This window comes from Nelumbo lutea, chromosome 1 (assembly GCF_056320005.1).
Source record: "Nelumbo lutea isolate HS-2025 chromosome 1, American lotus-T2T, whole genome shotgun sequence".
NCBI lineage: Eukaryota > Viridiplantae > Streptophyta > Magnoliopsida > Proteales > Nelumbonaceae > Nelumbo > Nelumbo lutea.
Genome location: NC_142684.1, coordinates 168226556 through 168251107, shown reverse-complemented (window position 1 = coordinate 168251107; position 24552 = coordinate 168226556). Strand labels below are relative to the sequence as shown.

General features: G+C 38.1%; 2 protein-coding genes across 2 annotated transcripts in view; both read left to right on the top strand.

The window, feature by feature from the left end:
• The window catches only part of HAG1 (histone acetyltransferase of the GNAT family 1), an 88080-nt gene that overhangs the window by 50258 nt on the left and 13270 nt on the right, over window positions 1–24552 (top strand). Inside the window, exons 6-8 of the mRNA XM_088960429.1 lie at window positions 12921–12964; window positions 17755–17854; window positions 18205–18273. Of these exons, the coding sequence (XP_088816555.1) occupies window positions 12921–12964; window positions 17755–17854; window positions 18205–18273 (213 nt within the window). The remainder of the gene's footprint in view (window positions 1–12920; window positions 12965–17754; window positions 17855–18204; window positions 18274–24552) is intronic.
• LOC148879046 (uncharacterized) lies at window positions 165–2033 on the top strand. The gene is made up of 3 exons (XM_088960431.1): window positions 165–899; window positions 1082–1200; window positions 1304–2033. The coding sequence occupies exons 1-2, from the start codon at window positions 166–168 to the stop codon at window positions 1083–1085; spliced, it is 738 nt and encodes a 245-aa protein (XP_088816557.1). The 5' UTR covers window position 165; the 3' UTR covers window positions 1086–1200; window positions 1304–2033.

Sequence of the window (24552 nt, the reverse complement as noted above, 5' to 3'; positions counted from 1 at the left end):
TTTTAAAGAATGTCATTCAAGTGATTACTGATAATGCTTCAAACTATGTTTTGGCAAGTAAATTTTCTAACTTGTTTTTTTTTTCTTTAGAAATTATAACTTTTGCTTAGTTTTTATTGTTTTGTTTCTAAAATTATTATTTTTGTGTTATTAGGAAAATATTTGATGGCTAAGTATCATCATTTGACTTGGATACCGTGTGCTGCCCATTGTATGGATCTTATTCTGGAAGACATTGGCAAGTTACCTATTGTCAAGGGGACTATTGAGAGGGCTATAGCACTAACGGGATACATATACAACCATCCGGGCCTATTAAACTTGATGAGAAAGTTTACAAGTCAAAAGGAATTGATTAAGCCGGCCAAAACTCTCTTTGCTACTTCCTATCTTACATTACAAAGCATTTTTAAGAAAAAGAGGAACTTGAGGGAGATGTTCAATTGTATTGAGTGGAGCGATAGCAAGTGGGCAAAGGAAGCCAAGGGTAGAAGGGTTGTAGAGACAGCAATGATGCCTTCATTTTGGAATAACATTGTATATATTCTTAAGGTATGCAGCCCTCTTGTTCGTGTCTTATGCTTGGTAGATTGTGAAAACAAGCCGGCTATGGGTTACATCTATGAGGCTGTTGATAGAGCAAAGGAAGCAATTCTGAAGGCATTTGATGGTAAAATGGAAAAGATATCAGAGATTTTTGAGATTATTGATAGGAGATGGGATTGTCAGCTCCACCAACCATTTCATGCGGCTGGTTTCTATTTAAACCCTCAATTTTATTATGATGATGCGGAAAGAATTGATTCAGATGAAGATATTATAAATGGCCTTTATAAAGTAATCCAGATGTTTGAAAGTGACAAGAACAAGTTGAATACAACCATTGATGAATTATCAAGGTATAAGAATGCAGAAGGTATTTTTAGTAATAACATAGCCATTTGGAAGGGAAAGATAAAAGCACCGGGTGAATATTCATAATTTCATATATAGTCAATTAATATTTGTGTTTTAGTTATTTTAATAATTGCTATTTTTATTTAGTAAATTTGCTCATTTAGTTAATTTTTATATTTTTCAGCTGATTGGTGGACAACATTTGGTGCTTCAGCTCCAAATCTACAAAAAATTGCTATCAAAATTCTTAGTTTGACATGCAGTGCATCTGGTTGCGAGCGGAACTGGAGTGTGCTTGAGCATGTATGTCATTAATAAATTTACTTGTGTAATTTATCTTATATTTATATTTTACATTTAATTTTCGAATTTTTTAGTAATTCAATGCTATTTTATGAATTCACAGATTCATACCAAAAAGAGGAATCGCTTGGATCAAAAGCGATTAAATGATTTGGTGTTTATTAAGTTCAACCAGATGTTGAAAGAGAGTTTTGATTACCGTAGTTACATCGATCCCATCTCTCTAAAAGATATTGATGAAAGTAATGAGTGGTTTATTGGGAGAGATGGATAGGGCTGAAGATGATTTGGTATTTGATGATGGTGATTCATTGACATGGGGAGATGTTGCTCGTGCTTCTGGAGTTGAAGAGCCACTAAGATATACAAGATCTAGAGGCTCAAGCTCAACTTCACAGTTACGAGCCAAGTGGCCCGAGGCAACCAATTCCAGAAGACCTAGCACATCAAATTCCCAATTTCATTTGGAAGATGAAGATGAATTTGACATAGAAGAAGAAACAGAAGAGGAGAATATCAATGATTACAAATCTGATGAGTATGAAGATGATATGGAATTTCCAAGTGAAGAAGAAGGAATGATGAGGAAGAATGAATGCTGGAATGAGGAAAGAAGAATCAAGAATGGATCAATGGATCAATGGATCAATGGAGTCAATGGACATATGAGAATATATGATTTTGAGATTTTGTATTATCACTTAGGCAGTAAACTTGCTTTTTGTATAGGTTATGCAATGCTGGAATGATGATTGATAAAAGAACCTTTTTTTTTATATTAGAAAATTAATATTACATATTTAAATACTTAATATATAGCTTGTTTTTTGAAATATTTTTCAAATCTTTTTCCTTACTTGCTTATTACAATAAATGATTAATTTTTATATTGATTTTGTTACGTGTGAGTGTAACGGTGTGAGCCATGGAGAGGATAATGATACCAAGAGGTAAGTGTCTTTTAAGTGTTAACTTCATTAATGCTGATTTCTTAATTCTGTACTTAACTACTTGTTGCATATTTTCCTGATTAACCAATTGAATCATTGCTGATTGCATATTCTTTAATTCTTTTATATTTAATGCTGATTACATTTTGCATATTCTATAATTGTTTTATATTTAATCATGCTGATTTCTTAATTTTTATATTGAACCATTGCTGATTTCATACTTTATCAGTTTATGAGTTTATCTCTAATTTTTATTTCAGTAGATAAGTAGATTCAAGATTGATTATTTCCTGATTCATTAACTTCAGATTTCTGATAAGCTGATTACATTACCTCTAATGAGTAATGTTTAATAATGTAACTATCTAATTCTAACCAATTGAGCTAATAATTAAGTAATTAACTTCGTTTTTTGATATTTTCCTGATTTCTTAGAATTTTTACACGTGTTTTTTTTTTTTTAATTTTGTGCTCCTTTTTTAAAAAGGTGCCCACCTCGCCTTGCGCCTCAGGCGCATTTGGAACCTGTCGCTTTTTGTGCGCTTTTCGCTTTTAAAACACTTCCCGTGAAGGAACTCAGTTAATGAGATACATTGTTGTAAGTATAGCATCTGTGCAGAAACAAATAGGCACATTGGAGTTAAACATGATGCTTTTGGCCACCTCTAATATGTGCCTATTTTTCCTCTTAGCAACCCCATTCTGCTGTGGTGTATGAGGACAAATACTTTAGTGGATAGTCCCATGGTCAAGCAAATAAGAAGCTAATTGGTTGGCAAAGTATTCTTTCGCATTATCAGATTTGAAGATTTTGATTTTGACCCCAAATTGGGTTAAAATCATTTGATGAAAGATCCAGGTCAAAGCATGAACCTCATCTCGAGAACGCATAAGGTAAACCCAAGAAAAGTGGGTATATTCATCAACAAACAACAAGAAATATCTATACCCCCCATAGCAGTGATGTGATAAGGACCCCAAACATCGGTATGCACAATATCAAAATGATTATTACTTCTTTTATTACTCAATGAATAAGATGTTCTACAATGCTTTGCAAGCTCACAACTCTCACATCTCAAACTGGACATCTGAACAGAGTCAAATAAATCATGAAACAAATTCTTCAAAGATTGAAAAGATAAATGACCCAACCGATTATGCCAAAGCATAACTTGACTACCAGATTGAGAAACAAAAGACTTCCTATCTTCACTATCTTCCAATATGAACCCTCTCCAAGTAGATAGATCCTGTTGGTTCGGCTATTTTAGTGTTTATGTTAGCCATATTTTTGTCTTAAGTTCTTAGTTATTGTGCCTAAACTTGTTTAATGTTTTATTTGTTTTATTTGTCTAGGTGTCCCATCACTAATCAGGGGCATTCTAGTCCATTCATATAACATTATTTTATAATCATCCATATTAGATTATAGGGCCGACTGAAGTGAGTATGCCACCTTTTTCAAATCTTCTTCTTCGGCTATTGTGTTCCAACAAACATGGTATTTGAGCACTAATCCATCTGTCTGGTTACAGTCGTCACTTTTTTCTACTCTTCTCTATTCCTTTTTTTCCTCTCTCTCTCCTATCTTGGCCACTGTGAAGAAACCCTAGGGCTGATCGTAGAACACAACAAGGTCTGTATCTAGGGTTTCCCTTGGTTGTAGGGCCTAAGGGGAGTTTGTTCCAGAAACCAATGCCCTACTAGACACCTTGCAGCAGGTAGTAGCCATTTGGCTGCTAAGAGAGATCTGTGTGGAACAGATCTAGGTGGAAGGACTGATTTCGACAGTTCTAGTATAGATTGTAAGGGTGATCATAGTCTACGACAGTAGAAGTCAAAGCCCAGTCTAGCCCAGAAGAGTTTAGAACAGTACAAAAGTGGATTGTTCTTGGTTTCAGATCTGTTACAAGGGGTTCTCAGACCTGCAACAGCTTCGGTAAGTCCGAAATAGTGTTCTTTGTACTGAGTTTTCAATTGTGATCATTGTAAGAGGAAGGAGATGTCTTCAATATTGGGAGAAGTGTCTTTTAGGGATAATAGAATTGGTGGGAGGTCCCCTAATCTGGAAAATCCAAATTTGCACAGCTTTGTAGATCACCAGTGTATTGTTGGATGAATATAACTTCAGAGAATGGTCTGTTTCAGCCATGCTCTTCATTACTTCCCGGGAACTTACGGGTTATTTAGATGGACAGAAGAAGGAACCTGTAGTGGGTAGTGCGGAGTATGCAGTATGGCATAAGGAAAATGCTACTGTTATGCCCTGGCTTCTTGCTTCAATGACTCCAAGAGTGGACAGGACTGTTCAACACTTTCCTATTGCTGCTAAGATTTGGGAGAAAGTCTCTAAAAGTTATGGACAGAGAAAGAACAATGCCAGAATTTATAGGCTGAACCAAGACATTGCTGCATTGAGACAAGAAGATATGACAGTTGCAACGTATTTTGCAACCCTAGAAGGACATGGGAAGAACTTGATCATCATCTTATTCTTGATTGGGAGAATGCAAAAGACAAGGAGAGGCATGATAAACAAATTGAAGAGGGTAGAGCCTTTAAGTTCTTGGTTGGTTTAGACCCAATGTATGAGAGGATAAGGTCTCAAATTTTGGGAAAGGATGAAATGCCAGATTTACATCATGTCTATTATCTAGTGAGGAATGAAGAGGTTAGGAGGAAAGAGATGCAAGTTGACACTCAAACACAGCCAGCTGAACAGCCTGTTGAACATTTAACCCTGATTTCTTCAAACCAAAAGGGGAACAAGCATTCAGACAAGAGGCATCTTAAGTGCTTTCATTGTGGTGGTGAAATGCATGTAAAAGAGACTTGTTGGGTTCTTTATCCTCATCTGAAACTAGCTGCAATAAGGAAAGACAAGAAGTCCCAGAAGAATCATACAAGTGGGAACCATGTTACTAGTCATAGCGGTGATAGCTTGAAGAACACATCTACAGTTGCATCTTCTCCCATGGGACAGTCTCTTAATTCCTCCACATCCGGGTCCTTGGGTTTCATTGCTGATGAGGTGGAGGTCCTTAGCCGGGCCCTAACCCGTTTAAGGACTAATTCCCTTGCTTCCAACTCTCGTGCTAGATCAAGTATTGTCTTTGCTTATATCACAACTAGTTCTATAGACTACTTCTTGGATTATTGATTCCGGTGCAACTGACCACATAACACACATGCCCTCTTTATTTTCTTCTTACCAATTGATGTCTGGCCAAGATAAGATGAGAGTTGCTGATGGTTCCCTCTCCATGTCTGGGAAGGGGGGGGGGTTGACCTAAGCAAATATCTCTCTTAAATCTGTTCTACATGTTCCCAATCTTACTTCCAATCTCTTATCTGTTTCGAAGCTTACCAAGAATTTAAACTGTAGCGTAACTTTCTTTCCTACTCATTGTGTCTTTCAGGACAGATTGACGAAGAGAACGATTGGGAGCGGTCATGAGTGTGGAGGTCTCTACTATTTTGGTGCAGACATAAGTTCGGCCTTACAATCATCTGCTACTAGTAGTTAGAGTAATGAGGAGTCAATAGCTAAATTACACTTGTAGCATGCTAGGCTAGGTCATTTACCTTTTTTATCATTGCAAGGGTTGTTTCCTAAATTATTCAAGGGTATTTCAAGTCAAAGTTTAGTTTGTGAAGTGTGTCAGTTGCCAAAACAATGTAGAACTCTTTATCCAATTTCTAGTAATGAAATTCAAGCTCTTTTTGATTTGGTCCATTCTGATGTTTGGGGCCCTTCACCCCTTGTTTCTGTGGATGGCTTTCGGTACTTATCAGTTTTATTGATCACGACTCACGATGCACATGGATCTACTTGTTAAAAGGACGTGATGAAGTGCCACGGATAACCATGGCATTTTGTAAAATGATTGAAACTCAATTCGACAAGAAGGTTAAGCAATTCCGTTCGGACAATGTTGCGGAATATTTTGAAAGATCCTTGAGCCTGTTCATGGAGGATGCTGGCATGCTACATCAGTCATCTTGTGCCAGTACCCCACAACAGAATGGGGTTGTTAAGCGCAAAAATAGACACTTATTGGAGACCGCTTGAGCTTTATTATTTCAGCACAAGGTTCCCAAGCACTACTGGTCCCAAGCAGTCCTTACCGCATCATATCTGATAAATCGGATGCCATCCAAGGCGTTGGGTATGAAAACTCCTTTCTCTATCCTTTGCCCTAATCATCCAGACTTTCCTCTTCCACCTAGAGTCTTTGGTTGTGTATGTTTTATACATGTAAAGGGTCCAAAGAAGACAAAGTTGGATCCTAGGGCTATGAAAGGAATCTTTCTAGGGTACTCTCCTACACAGAAAGGTTACAAGTGTTATGATCCCGTCACCAAGAAAAAATATGTCACAGAAGATGTGGTATTTTTTGAGTCTCACTCCTATTTTCATTCTTCTCAGAATCCTCTTCAGGGGGAGACTAGTGGGATGGAAGAGGTATTAATGAAGAACACTTTTCTAAATGGTGATCTACATGAAGAGGTATTCATGGATCCTCCACCAGGTTATGGCTTTGATGGGAAAGTATGTTAACTGAGGAAAGCAGTATATGGCCTTAAACAGTCTCCTCGGGCTTGGTTTGAGAGACTTTGTGGGGCCATGAAGAGAGTGGGATACACTCAAAGTGGTGCAGATCATACTTTGTTCATAAGGAATCAGAATAGCCGACTTACGGTACTAATCGTCTATGTGGATGATATGGTGATTACAGGGGATGATCTGGAAGAGATAAAAAGATTATAGTTCTTCGCTTCTATGTTTGAGATCAAAGACTTGGGCCATCTGAGATACTTCCTTGGAATTGAAGTTGCTAGGTCATAAGAGGGCATCTATATATGTCAGCGGAAGTATGTCCTTGATCTTCTAGGGGAGACAGGTATGATGGGGTGTAGACCAGCAGATACTCCAATAGAACAGAACCATGGTCTACAGGAATCAGTTGGAGAGGACTACCTTAATAAAGAAAGATACCAAAAACTGGTAGGGAAGTTGATATATTCGTCTCACTCGACCAGATATTGCTTATGCTGTATATGTTGTCAGCCAGTTCATGCACTCTCCAAAGATTCCTCATATGAGAGCAGTGGAAAGAATTCTTATGTACTTGAAGACTTGCCCAAGAAAAAGAATTCTGTTCATAAAACACAATAAAATTGAAATTGAAGCGTATACTGATGCAGATTGAGCTGGCTCTGTTGGAGACATGAAGTCTACTTCTGGGTATTGCATGTTTGTTGGAGAGGCTGAATATCGTGCTATGGCTCATGGTGTTGCTGAACTGCTGTGGCTTAGGACCCTTCTTGGTGAGCTCGAGATAAAGGTTGAGTGTCCTCTCAGGCTGTACTATGATAACAAGGCTGCCATCAACATTGCAAATAACCAAGTGCAACATGATAGGACGGAGCACATTGTGATTGACCAACACTTCGTTAGAGAAAGAATCGTCTCGGGAGAACTTTGCATTCCTTATATTCCTTTCGAGATGCAGATTGCAGATGTGTTAACTAAAGGACTAGCTTCAACGAAGTTCTTAGAGTTACTTGGCAAGCTAAACATGACTGACATCCATGCTTAGCTTGAGGGGGAGTGTTGGTTCGGCTGTTTTAGTGTTTATGTTAGCCATATTTGTGTCTTAAGTTCTTAGTTATTGGGCCTAAACTTGCTTAATGTTTTATTTGATTTATTTGTCTAGGTGTCCCATCACTAATTAGGGGCATTCTAGTCCATTCATGTAACATTATTTTATAATCATCTATATAAGATTGTAGGGCCGGCTGAAGTGAGTATGCCGCCTTTCTCAAATCTTCTTTTCTTCTTCTTCTTCTTCTTCTTCGGCTACTGTGTTCCAGCAAACAGATCCCATTCGTGTCACGACTAATCCCAATCACCTTCCTTGTCTCCAAGTCCTGAAAAACACATTGGTCAAGGAAAAAGGTTATTGAACAATTCTGATGTTTTGTAATGCTACTGACTGAAAGCAAGTTAGTATTAAGCTTAGGAACATGCAGAGTTGAAGATAAGGAGATGGCATTAGACAACTTGATGTCTCTCTTGCCCAACATGTGAACAAGGGAACCATCAGCAATAGACACTTTATCTCTGCCGAAAGATAAGTGATATGTAGTGAACAGTGATGGCAAGCCAGTCATAAGATCAGGTGCACTTGAGTCTATTACCCAACAATGTTTAGTGTCACCTGGAGTTGAAGCATGATAAGCTGGGGCCTGAGTACCTGAATGAGCAAAAGCTGATGTGGGAGCTGATGGCGGTTGAGATGATTGAGCTGAATTTCCAAATTCCTTTTCCAACTGAGTCAAGGCAGCTCGGACAGCAGCTAGGGTGTCTAGAGGTGTGCCTTTTGTGCCCGATGAGGAGGTACAATCAATATAAAAAGCCATATTAGCATTTCCCCTTTTGTTCCTGAGTTTTGTTGGGAGTAAATGAGGGTGCAACTTCCAATAGGTGTTTTTAATATGCTTGGGTGTCTTGCAATGTTCACACAGTAGATCCTGCTTGTCTTCCTTCTTTATATCCTTTTCTGTATCACCCCCAGACTTAGGTTTAATTGCTGCCAAGGCTGGTGGGAAGGGCTGATGCTGCATCATAATCTTTCTCCTAGTCTCTTCACTATGCACTAAGGAGTAGGCTTGTGATAGGGTCACACTGTCTCTTGTCAGTAGTTGTTGTCTCACGATATCATACTCAGGATTCAGACTAGCTAGGAACTCAAAAACCCTATTAGTCTCAACCTGCCTTCTATGAGTTTGTGCATCATTCTGGCTTTCCCACTCAAGTGTTTCTAGGTGGTCAATTTCATGCCACAAATATTTCAGTGTAGAGAAGTTAATCGAGACTGGTTTCTCTCCTTGCTTAAGGTTGTTAACCTCACATTTCAGTTCATAAGCCCTAGCAACATTAAGGGGTTGGGAGTATGTATCTTTCATGACATCCCAGATTTCCTTAATTGTTTTTGCCACAAATAGTTCCGGCTGATATGTGGGTGCATAGAGTTGCATAGCCATGTTATAACCAAATAGTTCTCCTGAAGCCATTTGGTATAGGTTTGGTCCTCCTTAGTTGGTTCCTTCACATCTCCCAACAAGTAGCTCAGTTTTCCCCTTCCCCCAATGGCCATCATGGCTGATTGAGCCCATTCTAGGTAGTTTGATCCATCAAACTTAACGGTTGTAATCTGAAAGGTATTCTCAGACATGTTACCAGAATTGCTAGTCCCAAAAACACCTTCCCCATGAGTCTTGAACTCCATTCTTGATCAAGAATTAATAAAAAAACCTTTTTTAATTACTGTTATAGGAGAAACAGCACCCAAGCAACTGGTAACATCCGGCCTAGGTCTTCCAAAGAACACTGAAAACAGAATTCTGAACGAAACCAGCTCAAATTCTGATATGAAACAAATAACAGTTCTGAAGTTTAGGGTTTTCTCTCAAAACCCTAAAGAAAACACAGATTTTTCAGCCGCACCTCTCAGACTAAACCAAGATGATCTTCTCTAAAGTCAATCACAAGAAAAAAGCTTACTTTATGAAAAAATCTCTGGCCGCCACCTTCTGGTTGATGCAAAACCCAAATCTTGAGGATCCAAAGCTTCTTTTGATTCTTCCTGACTAGTGGAACTCTCCTAGACTTCTACAATCTCTTTAGTAGCAGCCACACACTACCAGTAACCTCCAAGAATCAGCCGATCCTCCTTCCTTGTTGAAAAGCTTCCAAACCTAGGAGTTTCTCATGCAGTCGGCCTAATCAGACTAGCATAAGAGCTCCTTGGTCGGCTCTGATACCACATAGTCGATCTAGACTACAATCAGTCTTGAATTAAAAAGAAAAAGGATGCAAAATTGAAGAGGAGAAGAAGAGAAGAAAGGAAGAGAAAAGGTACACGAAGAGAGTTTCAGAAAAGAGAGAGGGAAGGTCATAATTTCTGCCGACCCATTCTTACTATTTATATAACTATTGGCTAACTGTAAAAGGGCTGAATTGCTCTTATTGCTTACATGGCAAATAGAATAAGAAATAACTAATAATAAAGCTGAAATAACTACCAACTAACACTGTCATATCTAACAGAAATATTGCTGCCATACGAACACTGTGGGGACCACATCAGTGGGGTCCACATCAGTGTTCTTTACAAGGTGTGTCTAGATGCACAGATGAGGCACATATTAAGGCTTATGCATTGCTTGAAGTTAGGTAAAACCCCTTTCAAAAGGTGCATTCCTGGTATGCTTAGGTGCACTCGGGTCACCTTGCATCTCAACCCAAGCATACAGCTTATTTTAGTTTGCTTTTTTGGTTATTTTTTTATTTTTTATTTATTTTTTCTATATTGTTGTGTGTTTTGTACCTTTGTAATGGTCTATTAACTTTTAGATTACCTTTATTGGTGCTTGCGCACTAGTAATGGTTCATCAGCCTTTAAAAGAAACAAAATTGAAGACATTTCAAATATCTGATGCTCTAGTTGTTGTAGATAGGATCCCAGATACCAAAGTTTCCACTATCGAAGCAGCAAAAACACAACTGATCTCCGATTCCTAATCCTAAAATAGAATGGACTGTGACCAAAACTACAAAACCAACCCCCTTACATTGGTTCAAGGGGCCTTTCCTTTGGTTCCAGGCCCATCATTCCTTTGCCTCTGTATACCAACCTTCTAGGATTAAGAATGCAAGACATCTAACAAAATCAACTTATCTATGATTCCTAGCCCTAAAATAGAAGGAATTGTGGCCAAAATCACAAAACCGACCCCTTTACATATACTGGGCCAAAAATTTGGGTTGGGGTTGCTGCTCTTGAACCCCTGTATGGGCTTGTTTGGACTTGCCTCAAGGAGCCTTTCCTTTGGTTCCAGGTCCATCTGTCCTCTGCAGCTCTGCCTCTGTAAAGGTGCCAATCTCCTCCTAGGATTAAGAATGGAAGACACCTAACTTCATCTTGTTACTTGATGTAAAGCAACTAGGAGATAAACAAACACATTAAGAGTTTCACATGCTTGAAGCACTTTGGTATGATTCACATTTAGGCCATGTTTGGGAGTGCTTATGCTAAAAATAAGTGCTTATTCGAATAAGCACTTATTTACATTTGGCATCTAGCTTTTTCAATTGGATGTTTGGTGGTCTTTTTCTCCAATAAGCACTTGTGATTCTTATTCTTTTGGCCTTCATTTTCCTTCAAAATTTCAGAATATCCAATCCAAAGTGAATGAATAAAGCATTTTGATAGAATTACTTTCGTAAAAGTGCTTTTATAAAAATGCTTTTGTAAAAGTGCTTTCATAAAAGTACTTTTCGTAAAAGTGCTTTTATAAAAGTACTTTCGTAAAAGTGCTCTTATTAAAACACTTTTGTATAAGTTCTTTCATGTAAAAGTACTTTCATAAAAGTGTTTTCATAAAAGTACTTCGCTTTTGTAAAAGTAACAGTGTTGCTAAAAGTAGCAATATTGAAAGGGGATAATTGGTGCTCTAAAAATTTACTAAGGACAATTCTGGGAGAAAAAATCTGAATAAGTGCTTATTGTATGAGCACTTAAGAAAAGCTGGAAATTTGGGCTTAAAAAATAAGCCCTTCTTTTTAAAATAAGCACTTATTTCCCAAACACCAATAAGTGCTTAATGGTCTGGTTTCAGCCCAAATAAGCACTTTTACTCTGAATTTTTTTTTTTATATATTAATCTTGTATTTTAGTATGACTAATAACCTTTTAAAAACATTCAGTTTCTTTTGAAATTCAGTTTTGCATATATATATATATATATATATATATGTATATATAACAGAAGAAGGAAATTTTGTTAAGCCCTTCTTTTTAAAAATAAGCACTTATTTTGGGCTAATAAATGCTTAATGGTTTGGTCCCAGCCTAAATAAGCACGTTTACTCTGAATTTTTTTATATATTATTCTTGTATTTTAATTTGACTAATAACCTTTTAAAAACATCCACTTTCTTTTGAAATTCAGTTTTGCATATTTTTTATGTATGTTTGTGTGTGTGTGTGTGTGTGTATATATATATATATATATATATATATATATATATATATATATATTTGATAATAACAGAAAAAGGAAATTTTATTAAAATAAAAACTAAATATTACAGCCATGTGTAGAGATTACACCACAAACCATTCAGATTACAAGAATTCTTGGATCTCAGTTGTTTTCCAAAAGTTAGACCCTAAATCTGACATGGATATTTGAGCAAATCCGGTAAGATGAGCACCCAACCAGTGACAGCCCTTCCAATGGACTCCACCACCTTCTCTAGCATATATAATTTGATTCAAAATTTTGTGCCCTTCTTTTTCCAGGTGCATGCCTTGCTTTGTCCCTTGCACCTCAGGTGCCATAGAAGGCCTTTGTGCTTTTCTTGCATTCTTTGCTTTTAAACACCTGCTAATAGCCATGGATTCATTGTTGAAGAACACTAAGTTGGAAATTTTTCATCAGAAATGAGAATTATTTCCTTTTTTCATTCATCATATAATTATAATTTGTCACTTACTTGATTAGGGCAAAATGTTTCTAGTTGGTTGCTGTTAGGCCCATTCTTCAATTGGAAATTGTGTTCATATGTGTAATTATTAGCATGTTTGGTAATAGTCCTGTTTTTTTCTTCATTAAAAGTTTTTATTCACCCTATTCTAGATCAGGATGCCTTTGTTTTGAATATATACTGAAATTGGATTTTTGTGTTGATAGGGTTTCACAAAAGAGATTGATTTGGACAAAGATAGATGGCAAGGGTATGGTTCCTAGGCCAATTTGGTAGAATTTCAAGTTTTACCAAATCACTTATTTTCCATTAAAATTTATATGTTTACTTCTATTCTTATTATTATTTATAAGTTTTCTTTCTTGTAAATTGTTCAACGGAAAAAGTTATTAAACAAAAAGGAAGATGCAAAAATTTTACAACTTCCTATTATCCTATATAAAGAACAATCAATGATCTACAATTCAATAAATGAAATACAAAAAGCTTAGTTACAGTCGAGGTTTACAGTTTTGATTTTCACAAAAGTTCTGTTTTTTGATTGGTCATTTTGATAGATTTTTTTTTTTATCAAATATGGGAAACTCTAGCTACTTATTTAATTAGTCTAAGTTGTCAAGGCATATAGGTGAATTCTAGGCAACAATGGAGCACCTAGTCACCTAGGTGAAACTAATTCTTGGTTTATCCCCTAGTTTTATACAAAAGGCATTCATATAAATTGGAAAAAAAAACAACGCTCAAACACTTAGGTGATGTTTGGTAAGAGTGCAAAAGTGAATGAACTGATGTGTATGCAAATTTGTTCAAATAGAAGAAGGATGCAAACCTGGTTTGGTTTTTAGCTGAGAAATTTATATCATCTTGTTTGGTTGTGATGGGTGCAAATTTTGAGTAAAAAGTTTGCTTCCTTTTTTTGAAAGCAAACCTTATTCCCATTTTGAATGCAAAAACGGTTCAAAAGAACAAATTTACTTTCATTTTCAGTACAAAAAAACTTTCTTACACACTAGGGCTGCAAGCTGGATTTCCCAATTGAAGAATTTCAACTGCATTAGGCATGGGTTAGGGTTTGGACCCAATGAAATTTTAACAAATACCCGAACTAACCCAAGCCAAGTTGCACCCTTACCAAATACATGCAAAACCTGCACCTACCAGTCTGAGTTTTATCTCAAAACGTATCAAATCATCAAATCTAAAAGAAAAAAGCATTTCATATATATTAATTTTTGTATCTCAAAGGAAACACTATAATATATAAAGTCTTTAATGGAGCAATTGCATGCCGAAAAAGTTATTAGCAACTAAAGAAGGTTATAATTTTATACTACTAAAAGATTGAAGAGAGGAGTAACAAAAAGGAGAAAATGAAGGGGAGGGGGACAAAGCCTTTTTTCTATTTATTGGCAGATGTTAATTAGGCAGAGGAATTGTTTCAAATACTAAATAATTAAATATTTAGGAGTCTTTTAATTGTTCTCTTTTATTTTTATAAGTCATAAGAGTGGCTTACTCGTGGATCTAAATTTATAAGTTGCCCTTCCTATTTAAATGGAATGTTAGGAGTTAGAGGGTGGAATTGAATTGTTTGTGTTTGAGAGTAGCTAGAGCAACATTTTTTCCTCTCTTTCTACCCTCTCTTCTTTTCTACTACTTGGGGCCTACCACTATATAACATTCTTGTGCAATTCCCAAGGTTAAGAGGGAGGGTGAAGTCGTGTCATTATTCTGTTCTGGTTAATGGGGATCCCCTTTCACCCTTTCTCTTTACCCTAATAACTGATGCTTTTAGTAGATTTATTTCCAAGGCTGAGTGGCGGGGGGGGGGGATTAAGGGATGGATGGTAGGTAGAAAAAATTCCTCAGTTACTCACTTTCAGTTTATAGATGATATGGTAATACTTTGTGAAGGGTGAGATCATAGGTTGGTGAGGAATGTAAAAGAATTGGGGAAGAAGTTCGAACTTGTTTCAAATTTGAAAATCAATCTTGACAAGAGCTGTATTGCAGGGATTAATTTAGAAGGTGAGTTAAACTCTATAAGCGGCTTCTCTAGAGTGTTTTATCACCAATTGGCCTTTGACCTACTTGGGCTTCCCTTTAGGCTCAGTTTGGAAGGAGTACAAATACAAACATGTACAGTGTAAGTCTGTGTATTTTGTATTATTTTGTATGTATTTACACTGTACATGTTCGTATCCGTACTCTTTCCAAACTAAGCCTTAGGAGCAAATCCCAAAGGGAGCAAAAATCTGGAACCCAATCATAGAGAGATGTGCAAAAAGATTTGTAGTGTGGAAAGGGAATTATATTGCATTGGGAGGTAGAATTACTTCGATAAAGAAAGGTCTAGTCAGGAGAGATTTCTTATGGAGAACCAGGGGAGGGCAAGAAAGATCTAGTCAGATGAGAGACAGTATGTATGAGTAAACATGGAGATGGATTGGGTGTGGGCAATATAGAAAAGTAGATATGGTGTTGCTAGGGAAATGGTTATGGAGATGGCCATTGGAGAGGGAGAGGCTATGACATGAGGTGCTGGCCAACATACATGGTAGGTTTGGGTAATGGCTGCTATGCAGGTACATCACATCGGGGTACTTTGGCATCACAATGGAACGCTATCCATGGTATCCTTCATCACTTTCTCAGTTTTGTTAACTATGATGCTGAAGGGATGAGAGATCCATCATATGGATGGCTGAACCCTGCAGGAAGGTTGGGTGAAATTTCAAAAATTTCTCTCTCTCCCATGTGGGAATCACATTTAGAAAACTACATTTTCAAGGATCAATCTTGAAACCAAAAGGGAGTAGAGGGATATAACTGATACGGAGTAATAGTAAACCACCAATGAAGGTGTTCACGCTCAAGGAGAAGACCAAAGACTGCTTCCACCGAAGATGACATGGTGCGTGGTGAAGCAGAGTCAGCAGGACGTTTCTTCAGCAAGAACCGAATTCTTCAACAAGAATATGATGGAGGGCTGGTGAGCACGACTTCAGATTGCCTCTTCTAGCAAAAGGCAATATCAAGAACCGTTTTTGATCACTCCCACTGGTGGAGATCGAACTGGGTAGGGCGGCAAGAGCAGGAACAAGAGCAGAAGATAGAAGCAGTCGAACTGTATATTGTCTTCTCTCTTAATTCAGCTGACTGTTAGATGATCTGGAGGTTCGCCCTTCTCTTCTATTTATAGCCTTAAAGAGAGGATCTCCTAATCCCATTAGAAGTTTCCTAATCCAAATCTTTTATTTGGATCTGGACTCTCTTTAAGAGATAAAGATAAACCCTTATCTATAAATAAAGATCAACCTTCCTAATCTAATTAGGAGTTTCCTGATCCAAATCTTTATTTGGATCTGGACTCTTTGAGTTGATAGGGATAATCCCTTATCCTATCAGCTGATCTAAATCACCATACCACCCCCATTTAATTAATCTTATTAAGCGAGTTCGAATTGGGCTTTAGGCCCATTAAGTCTATGAAGGGATCGACTCTTGTCCACTCGTAACCCAGCCCCCTCCCATCCTTAGTTTTCCAAGCAAAAAAAAAAAAAAAACTTCTCCTCTTCCCAACTAACAGAGCAAAAGTTATTAGATTTTGAGAGTAACTATTCTTTGGTTAGTTTGAGATGAGGAGGAAGCCAAATCTTGGGTTTGTAAGAGAGAGGAATTTTAAGCTTTCAACATAATGATGATACTGCAAGAGGATAGTATTATGTGGCCCCATCAATGTTCTGAAAGTTGTAATCGTATTGTAAATTGTAAAGAGGTTTGAGTCAAATTGTATTGTAAATCGTAAGATTTTTTTCTGATTTTTCTAAAAACTATAAAAAAAGTAAAATGATACCTAAACCTCTAAAAAACTATACATATTAAAAAAAGCTATACGTGTCAATTATCAATGCATGAATGTAAAAGGTCAGTTTTGTCCTTAAAAATAAAGAGTAGAAGAATATTTACAAAAAGGGTCAAGTACATAAGACATATGGTACAACAATACTCCCCAAGGATAGAAAAAGACAAGACTAACCCTTATTCTCTCTACAGGAGGTACTTTTAGAAGCAAAAACGGGGATCTTTACTGGTTTACTCTGAACAATTGCCATTTAGTACAGAGGACTCTATTCTAGCAAGTTCCTGTCATTACTCCAGGAACTGTAGTTGATATTCTCTCTAGGTTATACCAGGATAGAGGTTGGGGAGAACTTCCAAGTGATGGTTAGTTGGATTCATGATGGTGACGAGTGCCCCTTGACCCTTGTTAGGAGCCTAAAGATCAGCAAGCTGTTTGTGGATTCATCAGCCAGAGGAATAGAGAGTTGTTTTTAATTAGGGATCAGCCCTTCTGACTTGGATCAATAGGTGTATTTCATTTATGGTGGACTAGTCTGCTAACCTTTTTATCCTCTCCACTTTGAAAAAGATGCAAATTGGAGATGGTGCACAAATAACCTCCAATTATTATGGTATAGCTTATCTTCACTCAAATCATGCTGAATCTAGCCATGCGCTAAGAGAAAAGTCTTTCTAATTAACTAAAGCATTGGGCATTTATTGACACAATTAATTATGATGAATCAAATTGATAACATTAGACTGTTTAATATTGTATTCTACTATACTATTTAATTCATTTCTTTCATTGTGCTTTCCAATAGGCTATTGTTCTTCTTCCTGTGGTCCTTTAATATATGAGTCCTGAAAAAAAGGAAATTTAATGCAGGCCTTCTGGTTTTTTCCTCATATGAGCTTGAAACTTTTCTCTTAGCTAATGAAGGTTTTCTCTTGAGCATTTTTTCCCACTGTACTTGAAATTATAGCCTCCCCTTCATCTATATTATTCAAAATTGTAAAAGTTTTAGTTCAACCTAGTTGAGGGCTTGAGGCTCAGTGTTACTACAATCTTCTTTATATTAATTGATCATATCCTTTACCTGAAGTTTTAGCCATAAGGATTTTTTTTTCTGAATGTGTGCTTCAGTTTTTCTTAGAAAGAGAAGCAATAAATGAAATGTACTTCACACGTTTTAGGTATATTAAGGACTACGATGGAGGAATCCTTATGGAATGCAAAATTGATCCTAAGCTTCCATACACTGATTTATCAACCATGATTCGACGGCAGAGGCAGGTAAAAAGATAATCTTTGCTCCATCAGTGTCATTATCTTTTTACTTTCATGTAGTTGAAAAAAGGAGAATGCATTTCTGTATTGAAGTAGCATGAGGGTGTTAGCATGGTGGAAAACTCTTAAGTGTAACATCTGGAAAATGCGCTTATGGGCAATTCTCTTAACTCTATCTTAAATACAATGAGATCAACTTATTGTTTGGTAGTTACCTTACAGGACCGGCTACCTTTTGTTTTTTGCATGGTTTTGATTTCTTGATGTCTTGAATTCAAGTAGAACTTCCCGATTTTATTGGTGTCAATTTTCTGATGAAATATGTGTTGTTACTTCCAACTGAGTTTTGCTTGCAGGCAATTGATGAAAAGATAAGAGAACTCTCCAACTGTCACATTGTCTACCCAGGAGTTGACTTCCAAAAGGTATTATATCATCACATTGTCAATTTTATATAGTGGTTATCACTGGACCCTTAGTGCACCGGTATGGGGTCTAGCGCATGGAATTGGATCTAATTGTTGGAGTGTTAAATTTGAAAAGATCCAAGGTTTTGAAGCAGCCCTAGAACCTATTTGCATGTGTGGGTGGGTGGATGGTTATATGTGTGTGCATGGGAGAGGTATTGCGGGCAGGGGGGAGATTTGCTTTAGAATGTTGAAATTTTCTTTGATTCGTAAGCTGTAAAAGTATGGCCTTTGAACAGAGGAATGTAGGACAGAGAGGCAACGATCAAGAATCAGCTACAAAACCTCAACGTCATCATCTATAGAATCTAAACTCTTATGTAACTGACCCCATATAGTTTGGATAACAGGATAAGTTTTAGATTAACAGCTACAAAACCTAAACTTACTAATAAATGAAGAGGCTGAAGTGTCTTGATCTGTGTAGTGGTGGTAGGAGATGCACTGAGGAGACCAACACTGGGCAGCTATCTGTGTAGTGGTGGAAAGAATTTTCAAATTTCCACATAAGACTAAGCTCAGCCTCAGATTATGTCATCTATAGAGTAATTTCTAGAGGCAATACCGCCATTGGGGAGAAAGATGGAACAGTGTCTTGATCGTGAGTCAGAAGTGAATCGCAGGGAGGTTCAGATTGTCTCTGATGGAAGGATACAAGAGGTTGAATACTTTAAATGCAAGCTTTTGATTGGAAGGTCCATGGGAATGGATTTGGAGAAGTGGCTGCCTAGGCTGCTTTTGATGGGGTAAGGAAAGAGTTTTGGGTGTCAGAAGGCTGAACATGGGACTATTCTTGTTTATGTTTCATAGCAGAAAGGAGGCTGAGTGGATTTTGGAGTCCAAAGCCAAACTAAACAGGGGTTGTGATATGCGTTTAAGTGATTGGGAGGCATGTGGTAAATTCTTGAATGCTGATGAAAGGAGTAGCAGATGGCAGAAGATCGACGTTGTGAGAATCCTGGTGGAGGTCGATGAAGTCTTTGCCATTCCAAGAAATTTAGTTCTAGCTTTTGTAGGAGAGCAATATGACTCAAGAATTTTTGTTGTGGGAGAGGATAATACTTTTTTTAGAGCATTTGACGAAGGGAGAGAAGGAAGATTGAGAATCCTTGGGCAAGGTTGGAACTACAGGATGAATCTTCTGTTGAAGAGGGGAAGTCAAAGGGTCGATTGAATGAGGAAGACAATGGAGGGATGTTACAAGGGGTAAAGTGGTAATTTTGGGTGGGATTGGGGCTTTAATTGAGGGGCATGTGGCTGGAGTTGGTAAGGAAAGTATGAAAAGGTGCATTTTGGAGGATGGGATTTTAAATGAAGCTCTCGAGAGGACATTCAAAGGGTCACTACGTTCGAACAAGACTTCGGGTGCTGAGAATGGGGACCAATCACTGAGATTGAAGTTGAAGAGTGGTTGTAGTGGACTTAGCCGCAACAACATAAAGGTAGGTAAAGAATTGGTGTCAATTTCTTGCAATTCAAGAGGAGAAAGAGAGAGGGATTGCTACAGGCTTAGAGCCAGCAAGGTGGAGGGTTGAGTTTGGGTTATCGTTAGCTATGACAGTTCTAGAAGGAAAATGGTGAGCTTGAAGGACAAGGAGAGTTGAGTTGTGGAGGAGTTTCGTCGTTTCATGTGCAGTGAAGCTTTTTCCGTTCTAGGGGAGAAAAGTGATGGAAGATTGGAGTTCGGTGGATATTCATGCCGATCCACCTCTAGTTGGGTGGTTGGCTCTGTTAGAGAAAGGAGAGGAGGGGAAGAAAGTTTTCAAAAGGGGTGGAAAGAAGGGGAGGAGATTGAAGGAGGGGAAGACAAGAGGTTGGAAACAAGCAACCAATTTGAGGAAGCAAGTAGAAGAGAGGGGAATGGTGGGTGAGAAGTTCGAGAAGAGCGTTTATGTTTTGAAGTCCCAGTTGGAAGTCTTGGAGTCGATTTAGGTAGAAGAAGGAATTCTGGAATCAAGAAAAGGGATGCTCTTGATTCAGAGGTGTTGAAGAAAATTAGAGAGCCAAGCAAGTTCCTGCTTGTTCACGTGTTAAACGTTTTTTCATGTTTGAAAGATGGTTTGGTTAGTGCTGGTCCCACTAATATATTCAAGAAAGTTTATAAGAAAAAAGGCTCAAAAGACAAGGTTTTAAAGATAAAAATTGCTAAGACCCAGGGAGCCAAGCGTCAAGATTCTGAAGGGGATGAGCTGCAATGGATGTTGGCTTCTAAGGAAAGTTTGGAGTCAAGGTCAAAGGTTGAGGACATGGAGGAAGGGGATGTTCAAGACAGTGAGGAGGGCTTAATTGCGACTTCATCAGTCAGTGTGGGTGGGTGGGGAGGAGTGGAGGTTGAATGTTTGGTTGATAGGGATGTCAGGATGGGTAAGAGCTTAATCTTGTTTTATTGGGCTGGAGAGTTCACTAGAAAGTCTTTCAAAGCCTTTGTAAAAAGCAAGGGGGAAGAAAGCTTGAAGATCATAGTTGGGGAAGGAGGAGAAGCGTGGAATGAAGGAGATGGACAAGATGAAATGCTCGAGAAGACTTTTAAGTTTCATCTTGTTTGGGGGTGGCTGTCTTTGGTTTCCCTTGGTTTTACTTGATGTATGTGTTTTTGCTGTTGGTAGGCAGGTGTTATCTTAACACCTTGTTGTTTCTTGTACTTGATCTTCTCTTTTTTCTTTTAATAAAATTTTTCTTTTTACCTTTCTAATAAAACAAGGATTAAGTGGACGAGGAGGAGAGAATAAGAATGAGGGAGGTTGGCAAAGAGGGCAATCTATAGTTCAGGTGTGAATCTAAAAATCACATCTTAGAATATGGGGGTGTTTGAACTCCAGAAAAAAGGGAAGTAATCATGTCTTTCTCATGTAGATGGAATCCAGATATGGGTGATCATGGACTGGGCCAGGTTAGCCCCTGTGGTAAGGGCTATAGGCTAGCCCCAGGTTCCGGGCTGGGCCTGATTCTGGGCCTATGAATTTATGTACAAAATATTAAACATATATAACATTTTATATTATATGTCATATGATATGTATATAAAATTAATTTCATGCATTATAAAATATGTACTATAGCTGTCGTTATAATACTTACATATAAAATATAAAATCTAACATGAAATAACATGTGTGTGTGTGTGCAGGCCGGGCTGAAAATAATCACCCTTAAATTCGGATATTATAGTCTTATAAGATTCTGAAAGAGAGGTATGGCATGGGCAACTTGTCATGGAGATTTGGGACAACTGTCGGTGTTTAAAATCCTAGTGAATATTGCTAACAGATTAGAGAAGTTAATGAGAGATTTCCTGTGGGAGCCGGGAGAAGAGAAGAAAGATCATAGAGTTAGCTGGGAGATAGTGTGTAGGAGTAAGTCGTGTGGTGGTTTGGGGCTTGGGAGTATTAGGAGAAGGAATATGACTCTGTTGGGGAAGTGGTTGTGGAGGTTTCCTATGGAGAAGGAGAAGCTATGGGCGAGAATATTGGCAAGTATTCATGGGTTGGAGCACAATGGATGGGACGGTGGAATCAGAGCTAGGATCACAAGCAATTCTCCTTGGAAAGCCATTCTTGACCTGCTACCAGTTTTCATTCCTAATATCAGGTATGACTTGAATTCCGGTAACTCCATAAAAATTTGGGAACAAACTTGGGTGGGGAGCGTCCCTCTAAGGGATCAGTTTCTGTCTTTGTATGCTCTTTCCGATTTGAAAAATGAGCCAATCTCATCTTTCACCACCCCGTCTTCCACTTCTGGGATTGGGTGGAACTTGGGTCTAAGAAGGGATTTGAGGGACTCAGACTTCGACTGTATTTCGAGCCTTCTTGCACTTCTTGATAACGTTGTCTTAGACCCCACTAGGGCGGATTCTAGAATTTGGACACCTACTCCCAATGGAATTTTCTCTTGTGCTTCGTTCTTCAAAGTCTTAAGTCAGTCCACCAGTCCTATCTCGTCCCCTTTCCCTGTTGGTGAGGTTTGGTGCAGAGCTATACCTCCTAGGGTTGGTAGTTTTTGTTGGGAAGCCTATTTGGAAAGAATCAACACTGGTGATCTACTCTAAAAGAAGAGACCCAATACTTGCTTGTCACCTTAGTGGTGTGTTCTGTGTAAAGCAGATGGGGAGACTGGTTTTCACCTAATGGTGTCTTGCCACTTCGCGAGGTCATTGTGGGATTGGGCTTTCTCCTTATTTGGATGCAACTGGAATCCCCCATTGTGGGATTGGGCTTTCCCTTTTTCAGGTGGCGGCTAAAAGGGGAAGGACAATGTGGAGAGGACTAAGGGCTGCAGTATGTTGGACACTGTGGAAAGAAAGAAACTCCAGGATATTCTCAGAAACTCAGAGAGGAACAACAGATCTGAGGGCTATCATACATTTTAGGGTGGTACAGTGGCTGAAATCTTTGAAAATATTCACAGATTACACTGTGGATGACATGTTGAGGAAGTGGGGTGAAATTGCAAATTGCATGCAGACCAAGTCAGTAACGAGTGTGGCTTGGACCCCCCCACCTAGTGGATTCTTCAAATTAGACTTTGATGTATGCATTAGGGGAAACCCGGGACAATCGGGGATCGGGGGTGTTTTTAGAGATGAAAATGGGGTCATCTCTGCTATGTTCTCAGGCCCAATTGGAGTGGGTGACCCCCTTAAGATATGCGCAGTTATGGAAGGAGCCCGAAAAGCCAAGGAATTGAACATCAAGAAACTTATAATTGAAGGGAATTCAGAGGTGGTGATAGGGTGGCTGACTAAAGATCAAAATGATTTATGGAAGTATAATAATGAGAAGAGGAAATTCAAATGGCTGGTGCGGGAGATGGAAGTTAAGACATGTTGGATTAGAAGATCAGCTAATTCCCTAGCTGACGGTTTAGCAAAACAAGGGGCAGAAAGGGATTCTTTGTTTTGGGCTAGGCTGTAACGTTAGTGTATTTGTATCTTTGTTTTTTCTTTTTTCATTTCTTGAAGTTCTTTGTGACTCTCGGAAGATAAGTGTATTTGTCTTCCACTTGTAAATATTCTACTGATGAATTAATGAAAGTGTTATTGATTAAAAAAAGAAAGATTTGGGACAACTGCACATGGTTGGGTTGCACAACCTTCAATTGGGGCCTCAGGTGGGATCTTGATGACTTGGAAAATTTAGCAATGGAAATATATGATTCTATCATGGAAGTTTCTTAGTTTCTATCTGCTGCAAAAACCTAGCCAATAACTTTCGATGGATGTTCACTGGACCAATGATAGTACCTCCATTTTACACATGGCGAGAACTGGAAGGACTACTGATTACAACAACTCTAGAATGCCCTGTAGTGTGTAGAGGGGACTTAAACATCATCCAATTTGTATGTAATAAGAAAAGTTGTTTTAGAGTGAGTACTGAGTAATGACATAATGGAATTTGGATCCTTCATGGATAGCACGTCTCTTATGGACCTTCCCCTAGCAGGAGCACATTTTACATGGACAAAGTGCAAGGACCCATCATGCCTTTTAATTCAAGAACATTTCGATGGAAGTTACCTAGTTCATAGGGTGAATTGAAGAGTGATGGATATGTGTCTTTTTTACAGGAACTTCCTTTTGAAGTCTTTAGATGTAAGTTTAAATATCTCAAGGAGAAAATCAGGATCTGGAACAAAAATGAGCTAGGGTCCATATATACTAGAATAAAGAGAATGCTGGGTCTGTGACTCTGTTCTAAAAAGCATGCTTAGGCACAAAGGCAAGGTGCATTTTAAGGCATACACTTTGCTTGAACCGAAGGGAGAACACTTTCAAAAGACATGCGCCAGGTTTACTTAGGCATGCACTTGGGCTGAGCTGCAAGGTGACTTAGGCATGTCCCTTTTATAAGTTTGCTTTTTTAGTCACTTTTTTGTATATTCCTATGTATTTGTCACCTTTGTAAAGTTCTATGTAGCTTCTAAAGTGCTGCTTGGCAAGTTTTTTTTTTTTTTTAAATATCTTTCAAAAGCTCAATGGAATAAAAGACCTGTTGAGGTTTTGAGAGCTTGTCTTTAAAGATCAAATGGTCTTTGGTATTCTACCAGAAGATCTTCCTAAAAGCTGGGTGGGATGGTGCTCCTAAGGTAAAAGCTTTTTGTTGGAAAGCGTTAAAGAATATCATTAACACTGGACAGATGCTTTAGAGAGGGAAGATTGAATTAGTATTCATCCCTTTATGTGTGCTTCCCTTGCTTTAAGATTGGCGAGAATGCAAATCATTTATTCTTATCTAG